A 20459-nucleotide genomic window follows, 5' to 3' on the forward strand; every position below is an offset into this window, starting at 1 on the left:
CATTTAAAGATCTTGCAAAATCCTGAAACTCATCAGGTTTTAGATGAAAGAGGCTCTTCAAATTGGGGCCAGTTTACATGCTTTATGATGAGAACATGCACTCAAGAGAAAAGACGTGGAATTACTGACAGAGTAACACTCACGTCTGGCAGCTGTTTGTTGAAGGCCATCTCACACAGCACCATGGGGGCCGCTGTGGCCCAGTTAAAGTACCTGAAACACACACACACTATGCTCACACTTTCTTCATTCCAACTGAACAGTAAACAGTATGGCAGGGTAAAAACTGTCAAACACGTAAAAACACCATGAACGTATAAGAATAAGAACAGTAAACAAAGTAAATCAGACAGCCATCAGACAGCCATCAGACAGCCATCAGACAGCCATCAGACAGCCATCAGCCATCAGACAGCCATCAGACAGCCATCAGACAGCCATCAGACAGCCATCAGACAGCCATCAGACAGCCATCAGCCAGCCATCAGACAGCCATCAGACAGCCATCAGACAGCCATCAGACAGCCATCAGACAGCCATCAGACAGCCATCAGCCATCAGACAGCCATCAGACAGCCATCAGACAGCCATCAGACAGCCATCAGCCATCAGACAGCCATCAGACAGCCATCAGACAGCCATCAGACAGCCATCAGACAGCCATCAGACAGCCATCAGACAGCCATCAGCCATCAGACAGCCATCAGACAGCCATCACAGTTCTCTGTCTGTCTTGCTTTTTTTTCCTAGATGTCAGCTGACAACAAGTTTGTTGTGGCCAGGATATTTGAAGCATGTTGTTCAATCCAGGTCCAAATGACCGACTGTCCTATGAGTCTGGGAACAACACTAGTACACATTCACCCATTTACATCAAGGAATTAAAAGAGCCCCCCCCCCCCCCCCCCAAATCACCATCAACACCTGCATTCCATGCCTACGCACGCACATCATCAAGGAATCATTGAAGAAGAACTAGAGATCACGTCCCCGGAAATCAAAAACCCCTCTCCTTCGGGGGCTTCCCATCCTATTACTACCAACATCATCCAATGCCTAAATGCCCGCTCATCATCCAATTCCACACATCCCCTCTCCTTCCCATTCTATCACTAGTAACAGTCTACGCATCGTCTCATGCCTAAACACCCACTCATCCTCGAACAGAAGGTGAAGACAAATGAAGAAAACTGACCCGTCGCGAATCTTGATGACCAGGTCAGGGTTGAGGAGGATGGAGGGCTGCTCGGCAAGGTCGTCGTACGTGATCACCTTCTTCATGAACTTGTCCAGCGTCAGCGGCTCACACTCGCTCAGCCCCCCGCACAGTGACAGCGACACGATGCCCAGGTGACGCACCTCCGACTGCAGGAAGCTGACCGGGCCGCCGATAGCGCCATCCACGGAATGGGGGGATTGTGGGAGTGAGGCTCCGCGGCCCGACTCGTTGTCGTCTTCTCGGTCTCCCTCACGGATAGACTGGAACCTGTAACACACTCAGGATGTCAGTCACTGTTTCGACACGATGACAGAGTATGAATGCCAAAATGGCAGGGGAAAGCTGCCACACATGACATTGTAAAATCTTTTATCGCCTCGATCTGATATGATTTCAGCTTTCACAACAAGTCGGGCTCTGGGCCGAGGACCACGATGCAATGGGTCCCCCCTCCCCCCCCCCCCCCACATACTGGGTAGGGACCAACTGCAGAGTCTGATTGGTTGAAAGCACAACTCATCTCAATTTCAACTAATCCGACGCTGTGACTGTGTACCTCCCAACTAGAGAAAAAGGTGAGGGAGGAAGAAGCAAAAAAGTAGAAAGATGTACAGGTGAGCGTTCTCACCTGGGACTGCCCAGGTAGAGCTTGGCAAGCTCGGGATCCTCCAGTGTGGCCAGGTCGTCCAGGTACATTCCCTTCTGCTCCGCCACCGTCACCGTCTCCTTCTTCTCCACAGGCGGTGCTGCTGTGGTCGTCGTCTTCACGGCTTTCTTCTTCTGCTTGCTCCACAGCGACAGCAAACCACCAGACGTCACCTTCTCTGAGTCTGAAACGCACACAGCAAGTGTTTACTGAGAAATGTACACTGCAAAATGCAGTCAAAAAACAAGAAAGGTATGTTATTGGAACGTTATATTTATAACAAAACAAAACGTTTAGTTCACGTTACGATGTCTTGGTATAAAGGCAACGTTCCGATAACAGACCTTTCTTGTTTCTTGATTGTGAATTACAGAACGCTGGCAGTCTATTGTTTATGGATTTCTGCACAATACCGTCAAACATGCCCGGCCGACAACCTCTCTGTAACCACCACCTGCCCATCACAATACCGTCAAACATGCCCGGCCGACAACCTCTCCGTAATCACCACCTGCCCATCACAATACCGTCAAACATGCCCGGCCGACAACCTCTCCGTAATCACCACCTGCCCATCACAATACAGTCAAATCCTACCCTGCCGACAACCTCTCCGTAACCACCACCTGCCCATCACAATACAGTCAAAACCTGCCCTGCCGACAACCTCTCCGTAACCACCACCTGCCCATCACAATACAGTCAAAACCTGCCCTGCCGACAACCTCTCCGTAATCACCACCTGCCCCTCACAATACAGTCAAAACCTGCCCGGCCGACAACCTCTCCGTAATCACCACCTGCCCATCACAACCATCACAAAGGGTCCCCGACAAGTTGTTTTTCTACATAATTCACCTTTCCATGGGTGGGACTAAAATATGTCATGAATCCTGAAGAATTTAAAGGGGGGGTCTGGGGGTCTGGGGTCCCCCAGATGCTGAAGGATTTGTATAATTAACAACCAAAAAACCATCACCACAGACATTACGAATCCGGATTTCCGGAATATACCGGAAGAATCCCACCCGTGCCTTTCTGTGGTGACCCCATGTCTATAACGACCACTTTGGGTCAGTCCCATGGGTGGATGTCACAGTCAGGTAGTACAGTCAAAGAGAGATAAGAGAGTAAGTGATCTTTCTTTTACAGTATCTCTAGGCCTACCTTGCCTTACCAGCAACACTCAATCCAAAGAAAGGCAGCGTACCATCAAACAGCGCTCACCTTGCCTTACCAGCAACACTCAATCCAAAGAAAGGCAGCGTAACATCAAACAGCGCTCACCTTGCCTTACCAGCAACACTCAATCCAAAGAAAGGCAGCGTAACATCAAACAGCGCTCACCTTGCCGCTCCAGAAAGGTGTCGATACGCTCCTTGCTTGGCTGTCTGTCAGGCGTGCTCATGGCGGGTTGTTTGGGAAACTCGCCCCAGTCCCAGGTGGCGCTGGTCTCCTGTAACAGCTGCTGCTGCACTTCCTCCGTGTGCTGCCGATCAACCTCTGTGTCACTCTTGGGTGTCTCCGGTCGGCTGGGAAGCGGGCTGAGGAACACAGAGAGGATGTGTACAACAAAAAGTCTCTGACAGCACTGATCTATATATATCTAATATATATACACCAACAAGACTTCAATCTGTCTGACTGAGAGGAGAGCAGTCATCAAACTGATACAGTGGAGTCCAGCTATAACGAACCTGGGTATAACGAAATCCCACTTTTAACGAACTGCCATTGATTTCCCGGCAGACAGCCTTCTATTTCTTATTTGTTACTTTCCGGCTACAACGAACCTTTTGAACTCATTTGCATAACGAACCCCTCTTATAACAAACAAGTTTTCATCGCCCCAGAGCCGTTTTGTCTCTAAAAGTCACAAGACTACAACGAACTGATGTCAATAATTGTCTCCAAAGACAAAAATACACAAACACAAGTGCACATCGCGTGATGAGCGAACTCTGAACAAACAGCGGGAGGTGCACGGAACAGCCACCGCCGCTGTGTTTTCACTATTCCAATCAGCTGCTAAGCTATGACTGTGCTCTAAAAAGTCACAAGGCTACAACAATCTGCACTTCTAAAATTGTGACAGTAAAGTGAACATTTGAGCTATGCCTCTATGGATTATATTATGAAGCTGTTGAAAACATGCAGAGATTGTACTCTCCAAGGAAAGATCGATGGGACGATCATTTGAAGGTGAGTGGGAAAACTTGTCTTGAGGCCATTTAGGGTTGAAAACTCTACAGCGAATTACTGATATAACGAACTAAAATGTATCTACCTTGAGATTCGTTGTACCCGGACTCCACTGTAAGTTTACATTGGGAGAATCTTGTCTTCTAGCAACAAGCGCCACAGCTAAATTGCTTTAACCACTTATTTCTGTTATCATTTTTCTTTACAGGATTACAGGGTTCGATTTACACCAGCCAACTTGGTAGCGGGCTGTGGGATGCAGAGGATTTGGGTAAGTTTACACTGGAAAATCTTGTCCTGTAGCAACAAGCGCTACAGCTAAATTGCTTTAAGCACTTATTTCTATCTTCATTTTTGTGTACAGGACTACAGGGTTCAGTTTACTAACATGCCATGCACCACTGGCACATACAATCTGAATATGACCCAAAAGAATTGTCTGCAGCAAGTCAAAGGGCGCATCGAGACACAAGCGCAACCCCATGCACATTTAACATCAGAGTATAGCGTTTGCAAAGGTACCAACGCATGCACACACACACACACACTCACACACACTCTAACTTGTCCCACCTCTGTAACGGTGTCATTTCTGGCTCGCTGAGGGGCGTGAGGAAGCTCTCCAAGGAGTTGATCCTGTGTTCTCTCAGCGGCAGTTCCAACTCCTCACTCAGCAACAGCAGCTCCCTGTCCACGGTGCTGGGGTCAAGGTCAGCGTGCTTCATGTCCAGCGAGGTGCTACGGCTGGCCCCAAGACTGAATGCAGCTACCTCCTCGTCCTCCGACGTGGAGCCGCTCACCTCCATCTCAAAGATGTGATCCTGATCCAACGACGCTAAGTTCTCCGGCATGGACTGTGACCTCGGCGACGACCTTGTTGCCCCGTATTTCTGTTTCTTTTTCTTGAGCACCTTGCGCCGCGGTTTGCCCTTGTGACGCACTTTCTCCTCTTCCCGCGAGCTGTCTGACTTGCCGTCCTTTGTGACCACTGAGGCCAGATTGATGGCCAGCGACCCCCCTTCCTCTATGTGTGGCGGCAGTAGCTGTTGTTGTCGCAGTTGTTCCTGACGCTCGCTCTCTGCTCGCAGCTGGGCTAGCCCCTCCAACATGAGCTCGTCACTGGAGTGGATGGGGGAGGTGGCCAGGTAGGCGGGGAAGTCATGCTGCACACACACACGATAAGCATAAACAACATTGCACAATGCGCTAAAATAAATGCTGTATGGTACAAACAAATTTCTGCAAAAATCAGGTCTTATAAATATGGTTGTCGTAAAAGGGAGGAAAATTCATAGAGGTCGAGAACAGAAAATCTCTTAAGGCCCCCAAAAAAAAGTCTGTTTACGGTATCCCGACCGACCCTATTTTTACGCGCGACCCTAGACTTTTTTTGGGGCATTTGGGAAAAAATAAAAATAAAAAAAATTAAAAATTAAAAAAAAGTCCGGTTTTTTTTGCAAAATAACTTAAAAATATGGTTTTTGGGAGGGAAATTAAAAAAAAAATTTAAAAAAATCCCGACCTACCGACTATTTTTTTTGCCTATGTTACCGTAAACAGACTTTTTTTTGGTGCCTAAAAGGTCTTAAAAGAGGAGTAAGTCTTAAAACAGGGGGTCTTGACAGGGGGTCTTGGGTCTTGACTGGGGGTCTTGACTGGGGGTCTTGACAGGGGGTCTTGACAGGGGGTCTTGACGGGGGGTCTTGACAGGGGGTCTTGACAGGGGGCTTTTCATTGTATAATTTATGCTTTGTGTAACTTGCACTTTGTGTCTATGCACACTTCTGGTTGGAAAAAACCCACAAAACTAAAACGCTGATTACAGCGTTAAAAAAAAGGTGCCTGGAGATAAAGTGTTCATTGACTGAAGTTGTCTATCTCAAGGTCAGACTAACTCAAGTCATTGTCTAAACCAGAAAAGCAGCACACAGCATCAGCAACCCTATGTCACCCAGGGAACTCAAGAGACATAATCAAAACACAAGAAAAGCAGCACACAGCATCAGCAACCCTATGTCACCCAGGGAACTCAAGAGACATAATCAAAACACAAGAAAAGCAGCACACAGCATCAGCAACCCTATGTCACCCAGGGAACTCAAGAGACATAATCAAAAAACAAGAAAAGCAGCACACAGCATCAGCAACCCTATGTCACCCAGGGAACTCAAGAGACATAATCAACAAGTCGCGTAAGGCGAAAATACAATATTTAGTCAAGTAGCTGCCATTTTTCAGCAAGACCGTATACTCGTAGCATCGTCAGTCCACCGCTCATGGCAAAGGCAGTGAAATTGACAAGAAGAGCGGGGTAGTAGTTGCGCTAAGAAGGATAGCACGCTTTTCTGTACCTCTCTTTGTTTTAACTTTCTGAGCGTGTTTTTAATCCAAACATATCATATCTATATGTTTTTGGAATCAGGAACCGACAAGGAATAAGATGAAAGTGTTTTTAAATTGATTTGGACAATTTAATTTTGATAATAATTTTTATATATTTAATTTTCAGAGCTTGTTTTTAATCCAAATATAACATATTTATATGTTTTTGGAATTAGCAAATGATGGAGAATAAGATAAACGTAAATTTGGATCGTTTTATAAATTTTTATTTTTTTTTACAATTTTCAGATTTTTAATGACCAAAGTCATTAATTAATTTTTAAGCCACCAAGCTCAAATGCAATACCGAACCCCGGGCTTCGTCGAAGATTACTTGACCAAAATTTCAACCAATTTGGTTGAAAAATGAGGGCGTGACAGTGCCGCCTCAACTTTCACGAAAAGCCGGATATGACGTCATCAAAGACATTTATCCAAAAAATGAAAAAAACGTTCGGGGATTTCATACCCAGGAACTCTCATGTCAAATTTCATAAAGATCGGTCCAGTAGTTTAGTCTGAATCGCTCTACACACACACACACACACACGCACGCACACACGCACATACACCACGACCCTCGTTTCGATTCCCCCTCGATGTTAAAATATTTAGTCAAAACTTGACTAAATATAAAAAACAAGAAAGGTAGGTTGTTGGAACGTTTGTTATTGACAAAACAATACATTCACAGATGTTTCGACCCAACGGTCTTTTAAGTGAACAGGCAAACAAATATTCACACAAAACTTATCTTGACAGAATCAGTTTTCGTCCACTCGTCAGGAAGCCATAAGTCAAAAGTAAGTCACTCAGTATCAGCGACTGTCTGTGACTGTGTACCTACCTGTGAATGTTAGTGCTTTCCAAACATGTTACAATCTGCAGCATAACTCCTCTCCCCCTTCAGTGATTCTTGCACAAACCTGTTTTCTTTTAACTCAGACTGCCTGTGTTCTTGCAAAGCTACACAAGCTGTGCACTAAATGTACAAAGCCATATACAGAACATGTTATAAGTTAGCCTTTGACTCCGAGTGACTATGAAAATACGTGCAAACAGTTCAGAGACACCCTGCTTTCTGCCGCGCGAATGGGGGGATACACCGTACTTGCAAAGCTACACACACGCTGTGCATGGCAGAGTGGACTCAACATGTTACAATGAGCAGCGTACATACCTCCACCTCAGCGTCGGTGACCTCCTGCACGAAGAAGGCCTCCCCCGCCTCCCCCAGCTTCATGTGCAGGTCCACAGGCTGACCGTTGATCTCAATGTCCACCTGGAGACACACAAATCAAAGATGATGCATGTGTACTGAATCCGTGTTGTTGAAAGGCGCATAGCATAGCAGGATGAGACAGAACCCCTTGTAGGAGAAGCTGTTTGGCCACCCTGAAGAAGACGGTGGCAGTCATATTATGAGAGTGGACGTCTGAAGAAGTAAACGAGAAGAAGATGTGTTGTTCTCAGGCCTCGATCTTCGGTCACTGCCACATACTTTTTTTTATCTGATGCATTGCTCTGACCCCTGACCAGTCAACCGTTCAATAGTTTTGACAGTTACCAGGTCTTCTGACAATTAATTTTTCTACTAAACACACAATGAAAAGACATTTGGACCAATAGATAGTTTCAATACGCTGACATACTGTCCTTTTGAATCTTGAAAACAACACTGCTGCATCGTCCACTAACATGAAGTGTTGTGTATCTCCCACTTCAGAAAACAACTTCAATCAACAGGATGGCTCATCTTGTTCAGTCAAGGCATAACAATTAATTAAGTTTACTGCCTTTGTGGAACACTCAGTGACTCACTACACTGATCAGTACATGTATTTGTATCTAATTAAGAGAGGAGGCGCTTAGCCATTCACAGATTTGACATTAATGCATTGCAAAGAGTACGATTTTTTTGTTAATGCAACATTTCAGAAACTAAAAAAAGTTCATCAACTTCACATACTGTACAATAAAACTAACATGTTGCAACAACTCACACACCTCAATGTAACATAATACTTCAAATCCAAAAGCCAATCACCAACTCAATAGTATTGCTTGCATGGGCACAGCTTGCACTGAATGCAATTTAACAAAACCTCCAACTACCCCACGCGTACAAGAGGTACATTGAAGCACAAGACAAGAAACGTGACTCACAATTTTCTCCCTGGCTCGTAGCACCCCCAGCTTCCCGAAGCGAACGTGGAAGGGCGAGGAGTGGTAGGACCCATCCTCCTGTTTGACGATGACCACATCGATAGCACCGGTCAGCGTGGCCGAGTTGATCTCGTTGTAGAACCCCTTGATGCTGGAGTACATGCGACCCACAAACCCCAAACTCATCGTTGTCCTCTTTCTGTTGCTCTCACACTCGGCCTGCAACAGAATGGTGTGCGTGTGTGATGAGAAAGCCATGCTGCATGATGATCATGATACAGTGGAACCTGTGTATAAGGCCAAAAAAAAAAGAGGTCTGTTTACGGTAAGATAGGCCAAAAAAATAGGGTCGGTAGGTCGGATTTTTTTTTTCTCCCCAAAACCATATTTTTACGTTATTTTGCACACAAAAAAAAAAAAGATTTTTTTCCCCCCCCAAATGCCAAAAAAAAGTCTAGGGTCGCGCGAAAAAAATAGGGTCGGTCGGGTTACCGTAAACAGACCTTTTTTTTTTTGGGCCTAAAGACCAACCAAGGGACTGACCAATAGTGGTCTTTATGGAAAGGCGAATTATACTTACACTCAGTTATAGAGAAAAAGCCGACCAGGGACCCCTTAGGGCTGGTCGTTTTGGACAGGTGGTCATTCTCAAGAGGTGGTCCCTAGGGTAGGTTCGACTGTAGTTGATACACAGCTCAAACCTTTCAAGACAGTGCATCTAGCTGGGTGTTAGATGAAAAATACTGGGATAAACCAGGACTAGTGTTAACCCGACATTTCATGACCGTGTCTCAATTACCAGAAATATCTCTTCCCACAAATTTTGATTACGTTTGTTTGACGGTTTCTCATGTAAAATTGCAGCCACTGCTACCTTACTACACCTAATAGTTTGACTGGTTGCCCGTGACCAACGTGACCAGTTTTCGTGGAATTAATTTTTTTTGAAGTTTTTGCCTTTTACTTTGAGTAGGACATAAGACATGCTCAGGTTAACAAAACTCCTCCTAGTTCTAGTGTTTAATGCAAAAGTGGACATGCCTACGAAGGTAACGCTGGTGCAAGCGTAAAATACAGCATGGAGCCCTGGACTGAGGACCACAAACAGAAAGTGGGTGCCACCCAAAGAGGAGACAACAATTAAACTGTGGGGTCCGATTCCTTGAAATCACAACAAATCTCACTTTCAACCAATCCAACACAGCAGCTGACTTCCGACCGGTTGGTAACTTTCAACCAATCCAACACAGCAGCTGACTTCCGACCGGTTGGTAACTTTCAACCAATCCAACACAGCAGCTGACTTCCGACCGGTTGGTAACTTTCAACCAATCCAACACAGCAGCTGACTTCCGACCGGTTGGTAACTTTCAACCAATCCAACACAGCAGCTGACTTCCGACCGGTTGGTAACTTTCAACCAATCCAACACAGCAGCTGACTTCCGACCGGTTGGTAACTTTCAACCAATCCAACACAGCAGCTGACTTCCGACCGGTTGGTAACTTTCAACCAATCCAACACAGCAGCTGACTTCCGACCGGTTGGTAACTTTCAACCAATCCAACACAGCAGCTGACTTCCGACCGGTTGGTAACTTTCTCGTGCACCTCAGCCCTGGAGTCAAAGACTGTACATCCCAGACAGATAGATTCCTTTCACACAAATTCTTGGGTAAACAGCGTCCATTATATGTCACGCTTCATATTTCAATATTCCACAGCCAGACATAAACCCGTCGCGATATAACCTTGAATGGTTGAAAACGACGTTAAACACCAAATAAAGAAAGAAAGAAAGCCAGACATAAAGCATTTATAGCCACTTAGTAGCTTGGTGAAAAAGTCAATTATCGTACCATACTATGGTGGTAAGTAAACACTGCTAGTGTCAATGTAAACAAAGCAGATGATGTGTCCATCATCCATGCAGGAACAGTTGACTAACCCTGTCTTGTTACTAATATTACTCAACTTTCAAGTCAACTACCGTCAAGTATCAAAGCCACATCAAAGCAGCCTCGTAAAGCGTCTCAGCCCCAGCAGTGAACCACAGGTGACAGTGACAAATCAGAACCCTTACCTCGATCAGTGACCAGTGGGTCAGCCGTGTTTCTTTGTTTCTGCAGTGACCAAAACCTTCTTCCATCGCCTGTGGTCTCCAAAATTGGCTACTTTCGAGGAAACTTTACGCACAAGTAATACAGACATCGAGTCACGTAATCACTGCTCGTGAATACATTGTAACCGGCTCACTTGAAATCCACAAGCAGACTCCTTGCCTCAAATCACTTTGGAGATAAAGTTGGACTTTGTAACCAGACGAAAACTGAGAACGTTTGTAACACTTCATTACCGAGGTTCGCACACACGAATAAAACAAAAAGTACACTTACCTACTCTTCAATTTTTTGGCAGCCGTCTACTGCACACCATAGCTATCCTTCCTGCTTGATGTTGCTCGCCTGTAACATGTGATAAGGAGATAATCACTCAAAATCCCATCGTCTCGGGTCTCAGACGATTGTCGGCTGCCATTGAAATTCAGCCAATCGTCCGATCATTCCGAGAGTGAGGTCAAGGCGGAGTTCCCAGAAACACGCGTTTTGATTGGTTGAAAACGGGGTGTGCGAGGCAGTGATGATAATGCGGTCTATTTTTGCGACCCCGTTAGCAAAAGGGATTGATGTGGTATAGTGATAAAGACCACAAAATCACGAGTGCGTGCGTCCCAGCCGCCCACATCTTAAACTTACATTACTGAAAAATGACCGACTGTTGATGCTTGGAATTTCATTATCAAAAAACAAGAAAGGTAGGTTGTTGGAACGTGTGTTATTGACAAAACAATACATTCACAGATATTTCGACCCAACGGTCTTTTAAGTGAACTGACAAACAAATATTCACACAAAACTTATCATTCATTCGCTCGGCTTCCAGACGAGTGGACGTAAACTGATAGAACTATCAAGATAAGTTTTGTGTGAATATTTGTTTGTCTGTTCACTTAAAAGACCGTTGGATCGAAATATCTGTGAATGTATTGTTTTGTCAATAACAAACGTTCCAACAACCTACCTTTCTTGTTTTTTTATTCTGAATTTTGGAACGTTGGCAGTCTCTTTGTTTTTGAATTTGGAATTTCAAAGCTTGTGAGGCTTTTTTTTTTTTTTTTTTAGCAAACACTGAAACTGTTCGAATGAATATCTTCTCCCGTTTCTTTGTTAAACCTAGTTGTCCATGATGAAGTCTTTTGGATGTCTTAAAATAAAACATTTAAGTTTTTAATGTTAACTTTTAGTCAGTTGCATGCGACACACCATGCAAGTTTAACCACTGCCAGCTGTTGCCTATCTGAGCCCACAGACATAGAAAGAGCTACTAGTCTGTGATCTGAGCCTAGCTCTGATATTCACTTTGACTGATGTGTCAGTGAGACTGTCCTGAAGAGTCCATTCTGTAAAGCCTTGATACACCAAACGTTCATATGGTCCCCACTTTCCAACCTGATAGGTTATTATTTAGTCACAGAGTCGTCTTGATTGCTTTCGCAGAATACGTTGTATGTGCTGTTCAGTTTGGTAGAACGAACCGGCTTACAGGGTCAGAGGCTGCTAGCTTCGTCGTACGAGTCGGAGGACAACAAGTAAGTACATTCGCTCTTTCATGACACTGTTTGTCAACACAGATGAATCAGTTATATGGTGCGACTTTTGTGCGGTGTCACATGGAGCGTGGCGGAGAGGTAAAAGTGGCGTGACAAGCTAAATATATCCCTCCTACACGGAAATCGATGACAAAAGCTTCATTACTTGTTGCACAGCTCCCGTCGGCGAACGAACGCGCGTCTCTCTCGAGTATGGAGTCTCTCTCTCTCTCTTTCTCTCTCGAGTATCGTCTCTCTCTCTCTCTCTCTCTCTCTCTCTCTCTCTCTCTCACGTATATCGGTGCTTTTATGTTGTTGTTGTTGTTGTTGTTGTTGTTGCGGTTGTATCGGTCCGTGAGTGAAAGTCCAGTGAGTCCGGCCCTAACACATTCCCATCATAACAACAAATTAACTCGAACCTGGTTACAGTGTTTCACGAAGAAGCTTTCTTACCCTTATTAAGCTTTAAAAGTTGTCCAGCCCTCATTGTGTGGAGTGGTGCGGAGGAAGAGGAGTTTCAGTTTGAATTCTGTTTGACAGGCTATAAGATGTTTGGTGGCTAGTTGTCAGACCACCATTTTGTGTTGGTCCGAGGGGAGCATATCGCCGCCCTTGTTTTCATCTTTATCAACCTCTGCCGAATACAGTATACGTATAGTCTCTACTTGTTTCTGGTAAATGTCAAGTCGGTGACTGATTTGCACAGTCATAAGCTTATTAATAGCTGGACTATCTTAGTCCCAAACACGTTTTCCAGTAAGGCAAATCATACAGTGGAACCCCCCTTTTAGGACCTCAACAAATTTGAGAAAATCAGGTCTTATGAGAGTCTTAGCCTGAATGGAGGTAAACTTACACAGGTGATGAACAGACAATCTGAAAAGGCAAGGTCTTTAAAAAGGAAGGAGTCTTAAATCGATGGGTCTTAAAAAAGAGGTTCCACTGCATGTATGTGTGTGAATGAGTGCAACACGAGTCTCGTATTATGTTTTACTAAAGTTACTTGTCTGCATTGCATGACCTAGTTGCCACACACACGCCGCCTACGTGCAGGCAGAAATGCGGGCCGAGACTGAAATGTTGCGGGTTCAGAAACCACGTCGGAGCAGATTGCCGCGCAGAAGAGTTATTCAGTCAGCAGTTTAGTTTTTATGTTGTTGTTGTTTTTCAAGTAATAGTGTCACATCCGCCTGTCTCACTTGCTATCACGTGCATGTTGCGCAGTTACATACACATAGGGCTGATGAGAAAAGAGACGGTGTACTGCGCTGTAGTTGAAAAAACCGTTGAATCATATCTTCCCCCCCTCCCGACCCACCCCTTGAAATTTGAGAAAATCGGTCTTAAAAAAAGAACAGAGTCTTTAAACGGGGGTGACGGTAAATTCAAGCCGTTCTGTTACTGACGCTGATGGGGTCTATGTCGACCAAAAGAGTGGGATTCCCTGTAGGTGGAGTTCCTGTAGGGGGAAATCCCACAGGGTGGAGTTTTTCAATAAAACTTGCAAACTTTACTCGAATTTCTAAGAAATATCAAAAAAGATCGAAAAACATCAAATTCTACCGATGTCGCTAAGCATCACGTGACTTTAAGCGATATCAGCGAAACGCTACAGGAACTAGGCTACACTCTGTGGTGTTTCCTGTATAGGCCTACAGGGAATCCAACTACAGGAACTCCACCTACAGGGAATCCCGCTCTTTTGATCGACATAGTAGACCCCATCAGCGTTATTGACAGATTTTGTGAACAACAAAGTATGTTAAAAATAAAAAGAGCCTTAATTGGGGGAGGGAGGCGGGGGGGGGGGGTCTTTAATCGGGTTTTATTGTACCTTCCTCTGCTGTACACTACGGCATGGCCGGTATTGCGTCACACCCTGTAACACTGACACCCACCCCCCTCCCCCCCCCCCCTGCACGTAATATTCATCACCCGCACGTGGACACTGTGACTATATCGGGTAAACAACAGACATCAAAACAGAAAGCACATTAAATTTTGCTCACCGGTTCTGTAAACCGTTGATTGTTGATGGCCGCAGGAGCGGTCATCTATTGCAATGGATTCGGAGATCTAACATGTCTCGTTTTGTTACCGTTCTCACGAGATCAGTTACAGGTCTCTCTCTCTCTCTCTCTCTCTCTCTCTCTCTCTCTCTCTCTCTCTCTCTCTCTCTCTCTCTCTCTCTCTCTCTCCGCTCTCTCTCTGTATCAGTGTATGTATGTCTTTGTCTGTGTCTCCCTCTTAGTCTCTCCAATACTGTCTTTCTATGTCTGTCTCTGTTTATGTGTGTGTGTGTCTCTCTCTCGCTCCGTCTCGCTCTCGCTCTCTGTCTCTCTCTCCCATCCGACTCCTGGCACACAGGTCAAAGCAGAGGTTAACTTGAGTGCACGTGTACCTAGCAGGAGGGGGGTGATTCGGGTCAGAAGTGGGGTAAAGCACTAATTTGGTCTTCAGTCTTTGGGTTATAGCTTTCAGTGGAGAAGATGCCAACATGAAATTGCACAATGCTCTACTATTTATTGATGGCCGCCCTCTTTCTTCAATTAGCTGAGGGCGGTGAACATGTGTCGTTGTTTGCCGTTCTCATGAAACACTGATAAGTAATCAATTTATCCACTTGATTATATTCACAACAGGGACCTATCACTCTTCTTTGCATGTTTTTATGCCTACGGATTTTCAAATACTCTGCAACACATGTAACCCAAATACAACATGTGCCCGTACAATACCGCTTCTTTTATGAAAACATTGCTTCGGCCATGTTGATTTTAATCAACCAATTTTCTTGTGAATATTGTAGCTAGATGATTGTGTCCTCCGACACAGCAGAGGTGAATGAAGCCCCAGACAGAGTGAGAGGATACGCGCGGCACGTGCTCCAGTCAGTGTCTGGCACTGACCCAAGGCATGTGTTGCATGAACTCTACACAGACAGGATCGCTGGATCCACATTTCTCGGTGTTCCAAAGTCCGTGGCACCCACTGATTTTCTTAGTTACGTCATAGACCAAATAGCCATGTCTATGGTTACGTGTGCTGGTCTGGCACCACAGGAGCTTGTGTCAGTCCGCAAAGCAGTCCCTGGCCGGTGCAACCCATAATTATCAGTTTTCGACTCAACCTGACCAGCTTTCGCATTCGATATATACCTGAGACTGAAGTGTTGTTTTCCGGTCAAATTAAAGAGGTAGATCTACACTTATTTGAGGGAGAAACATGTCAGTTTCTTCTAGTGAAGGACTGAAATTAGTGGTGAAATTGAATTTCACCAGTGCACCAAGTGGTTACGTCCCTTGAATGAGGTTTTTAGGATGAAGCAAATTCCTATAAGTTAAAATATCACTACTTTGGAAGGGAAGGGGGTGGGGGGGTGGTCAGTGTAGAGTTTATACGATATCAACAAGCTGGTGAAATAAAGAACAAATAAATAAGTGCGGTGGCACTGACATACATCATGGGGGTGATGGGAGAAGGGTGGGAGGCCGTAGTGGCCGCAGCCACAAGAGATAGACACTGATTGAAACGCTTCAACCAACAATGCTGTACAGGTGAGTGGTCCGGATACAACTGACGGAAAACCTAACATTCCATGTGTCCGCAGCCGGGGGGGGGGGGGGGAGGGGGGAGGGGGGCGCAGCGTGGGGGGCAGGCTCTGTCCGCAACAAGATGACACTCATCTCAAAACATTGATCTTGAGATTAGTGCAACAGAGACTGTACTCAAAACATTGATCTTGAGATTAGTGCAACAGAGACTGTACTCAAAACATTGATCTTGAGATTAGTGCAACAGAGACTGTACTCAAAACATTGATCTTGAGATTAGTGCAACAGAGACTGTACTCAAAACATTGATCTTGAGATTAGTGCAACAGAGACTGTACTCAAAACATTGATCTTGAGATTAGTGCAACAGAGACTGTACTCAAAACATTGATCTTGAGATTAGTGCAACAGAGACTGTCCTCAAAAGTCTGAGTTCAAGAAGAACGTCCACTGACCGGCACATGACAAACAAGAAATTCCTCCGAGGTAGGAAAAAGACCCCCGTTGGTCAAAGGGAAATAACCATTCTCACTGCCACCAACTGAGAAGGCTATTTCCCTTTGACCATTCATATGTGCCTCTATAAGTCCTTGTAGAATCTTAATCCACCAATAACTCCCTGACCGTGTGTTTGACTGGTCCCAATTTTTGTAAGGACCGTCTCAGGAATGTATAGAACCTGTTCACCAAGTTTGGTGACGATCGGTCCGTTCATTCTTGAGATCTATATGCGAACACAAACACACAAACACATCGAGCGAAACCTATACACACCCCTATACCGGGGGTGTAACTAGTGCGTTTTGTTTCCCGCGTTCTATACAAGCTACATGTACTGCCAAATGTGTACGCGACTCGCAATGCTGAAGCTTTTTCTGCGCCTGTGCGTGGAGTTATCTAGGTGTGATAGGTACAGTCTACTTCGTTTATAACGTCGCTGGATATAACGTCACCCCGTTATATCGTCACCCAAACACCGGTCCCGGCTCAATTCCTTCTTTCCAAGACTATTTTAACCTCGGATATAACGTCACCGGATATAACGTCACCCAGTTATAACGTCACTCATCCATGTCGGTTATAACGTCATATCAATCCCCATATGCAGCAGTTTGCATAGTGAACGACTGTCAAGGCATGTTCATTTCCCCTACACGTGTCACAAGTTTTGTGTATTAACGGTATTCAAGTTGTTCCGTTTTCCCGTTGTTAGAGGCCCAAGGAAACTAGGTTCAAGGCATAATTATTTTTGCTGCATGCGTTTTGTGAGTTCCTGTTCGAGGTTTTTAATCAAAAGAAAAATGTTTTATTTCATTTCATTTCGTTTTGTGAGTTCCTGTTCTATGTTTTTAGTCAGTAATGAAAAATGTTTCATTTCATTTCGCTTTGTGAGTTCCTTACTTAGGTTCCTCAGTGTTCTAGGTTTTTAATTAAAAGAAAAATGTTGCATATCATTCATTTTGTGAGTTCCTGTCTTGGTTTTTAATTGAAATTTTTTTTTTTTTTAAAGTTTCATATCGAGCATACATGGTTACTCCTGCGCGAGCGCGTGCAAATGGATCTGTCTACTTCTGTCCTTCAATCACGCATATAAAAAAAAACTCGATTATTGAAATGACGGTATGAGAAGGTCGAGAGGATGAGAACAGACTACGACGTTTGTTTGTTTTTTGGTCCGTAGAATACTGACTACAACTGCCCACGACGAGGAGGCTGAGCTTCACTTTCAACTGGGCGTTGTCGACAGGCTGAGTAGGTCGCTCAGGCTAAATTGTAAAGGTAAACACTAAGTGCAGTGAACCGACAAATTGAGAAAAGTGATACTGCACTCTTATGACTCTTCTTGGAAAGCCAAGTGACGTTATAATGATAATAATTAGTACAGTAGTAGTCTAACGAGCATAACGTCCCGCTCACTAGATGTGGTGGAGACGGTGGATGGGGGAAAGGGGGTAACTATGAACCCAAAGTTGTTACTACCAGAACGATTGTGCGTAAAGGTGGGCAGCCACTTTGCTGTTGACGAGAAACTTCTTCGTTAATAATAATAATATAAGTCAAATAGACAGTAATTACGTATAGGGACCCATGTAGTTCTCGTCATTTTTATTTCTTCGGACATCAAGGATAGGTTAAGATCTAGCAGAATATGAATGAACGACAGCCATGTGTGTGTGTGTGTGTGTGTGTGTGTCCTTAAAGCTAATAACGTCGGACACTATAATTAAAGACTGAGATTGTCGATGGAACCAGACGGAGCTTGACACTCCAACACTAGCAACCTGTCTCAGAATCAGCATGTAGCCTACAATACTCATTATACTGTACGTTGATACGATGGCCGAAATTCGGGGAAAATTTTGTGTATACAATTTTGCATTCATGATCTAGCCAGGTTTTGGAAATACTCAAAGAAGAGAATAGTCCACAATTCTATATATGAGGAAGTGAATTAAAGATTATTGTAATAAGTTAGTTTAAAACTTACAACAATATGTTGTTGTGATTTTTAAACAACACTAATGTTGCACGTTCCATTTCTGCACAGTTTTATTAAAAACAGTCAGTACTTTAGAAAGGGACATAACTCTTGGACTCTGGATATAACATCACCCGCGCGTAAAAGTGACGTTATAACCGATGAACCGGATACAGCGTCACCGCGTATAACGTCGCTCAAAAACATCCCCCGAGGGGTGACGTAATATCCGGAGTCGACTGTAATACGACCGCGCGTTCTGCAGCTGTTGCCAGCCTGTCTTTGGTGAACAACTTGATTTACATCAATAGTGTTGTTGTTGTTCAGTGTTGTTGTTGTTGTTGTTGGAGGTGGTGGTGGTAGTGGTGGATGATAACGCGTTACGCCGCTGCCGACTGATGATGATGGTAATGACGACTTCATCACGAAGTAACAAGAAAAATATACAAATACTTTTTTTTTTCTTAATATTGCAAAACATGATACTTTGCCTTTAGGTTATTAGTCAGTTCAGGCAATTGTTGCGGTTATTGTTTTTAGTTCCACGCTTTATTGTCAAACTCGGGGCACAGATCTCGACCTGACGCCGGTTCGGTATGACAATCAAGTTGAAGTTAAGTTGCATCACCGTCTCTCTAGCTTCTGTCAGCACGGCCATCACCGCTACTTGTTAGTTCCTTCTACCCCAGCCTAACCCCGCGCCCGCCAACACCAGCACAACAATTACAACCGAAACGACTGTTTACACTAGCATGGTCATTGCCAATACCACCATCGCCATTTCAGAAGTTGCATCAGTTGAATGAACACACACACACACACACACACACACTTGAACACACACACACATACACAGACACACACAGACACACAGACACACACACACACACACACACACACACACTGTAATCTGTCACCGGCCATTCTTATTTTCTAAACATCAGTCGTTCCCAGATCAATCACCGATCGAGTCAATCAATCAATCTGTCAAACAATCAACCAATTAAAAAAGTTATGAATAAATCAAACAATTAATCAATCAATTAATAAACCAATCAATCAATCAACCATAAGCAGACAAACCAAGGTAGTAAACATAAACTGACTTACATGCGTGGTTGGAAGTGGTCAAGACATGATAAAAACTGTCAGTCACAAAATGTCAGTGTTCAATTTTTCACCTCAAGTTTTCCACGGCAGTTCTCAGAATTATTGCTGATGTTTTAAACCTGCATCTGTTGTGTGAAGCGCAGCCTACTAGAAGGCCAGAAATACAATAATAATAATGTAGGTCTGTTGACACGAAGTGGATTCAAAACACGGAGTTACAGACTTTCTGTCAGTAGCCTCAGTTGTCCAACAGTAAACAATCGCACACTATAGGAACTTCTGCACTCGCGACGACGCAATCGTATTATATATTTTATATTGTGGGAACATAAGCCGCCTCGTATGATTGAGTACATATATATGTAACCCCAAGGGTAGGGTCGTGTCCTTGAACTCAGGACCTTTAGTGGGACAACGCAGGAGAACCAATAGGAGAGCTGCATTTAGGGGGTGTGCCGTGCCCGCAAACAACCGAGAAAACTCGGTGAGCAAAATGGTTCAACGCTACTCGACACCAGACACCCCATGTAGTAGACTGCCATAAAGAGCAGTGTTGGGACATGCAAAAGTTGAGTCGTAGGAGCTGTCTCTCTCATTCCGTCTCTCTCATTCTCTCTCTCTCTCTCTCTCTCTCTCTCTCTCTCTCTCTCTCTCTCTCTCTCTCTCTCTCTCTCTCTCTCTCTCTCTCTCTCTCTCATCTCTCATTCCGTCTCTCTCATTCTCTCTCTCTCTCATTCTCTCTCTCTCTTTCTCATTCTCTCTCTCTATCTCATTCTCTCTCTCTCTCTCTCATTCTCTTTCTCTCTTTCTCATTCTCTTTCTCTGAGCAATGTGCACTAAACAAGAGAAGTTGACCCCTACTAGGCTACGATTTAGACGAATGTTTTCTCTCTCTCTCGCATCCCAAGCATGTTTAGTTGATATGAAAAGAAAGGTAAGGGAAAAAGCAGGAACGATTCTTAGAGCGGCGAGCACACGCTGTTATTACGCGATACCCCCACGTCAGCGGGCTGATACTACTCTGCTCTTTTTCAGTCTGCGGGGGCGGGGAAA

General features: G+C 44.5%; 1 protein-coding gene across 1 annotated transcript in view; it reads right to left on the reverse strand.

Moving 5' to 3' along the window:
* Positions 1 to 19737, reverse strand: part of LOC138980440 (phosphatidate phosphatase LPIN2-like) — a 32325-nt gene extending 12588 nt beyond the window's left edge. Inside the window, exons 1-9 of the mRNA XM_070353321.1 lie at positions 19407 to 19737; positions 11011 to 11079; positions 8616 to 8834; positions 7630 to 7731; positions 4641 to 5230; positions 3213 to 3409; positions 1848 to 2049; positions 1196 to 1486; positions 144 to 213 (exon numbers count right to left, since the gene is read on the reverse strand). Coding sequence (XP_070209422.1) covers positions 144 to 213; positions 1196 to 1486; positions 1848 to 2049; positions 3213 to 3409; positions 4641 to 5230; positions 7630 to 7731; positions 8616 to 8801 — 1638 coding nt within the window. The 5' untranslated portion in view covers positions 8802 to 8834; positions 11011 to 11079; positions 19407 to 19737. The remainder of the gene's footprint in view (positions 1 to 143; positions 214 to 1195; positions 1487 to 1847; positions 2050 to 3212; positions 3410 to 4640; positions 5231 to 7629; positions 7732 to 8615; positions 8835 to 11010; positions 11080 to 19406) is intronic.
* Positions 19738 to 20459: the final 722 nt, after the last annotated feature.

Source organism: Littorina saxatilis, linkage group LG11, assembly GCF_037325665.1.
Source record: "Littorina saxatilis isolate snail1 linkage group LG11, US_GU_Lsax_2.0, whole genome shotgun sequence".
Taxonomy (NCBI): domain Eukaryota; kingdom Metazoa; phylum Mollusca; class Gastropoda; order Littorinimorpha; family Littorinidae; genus Littorina; species Littorina saxatilis.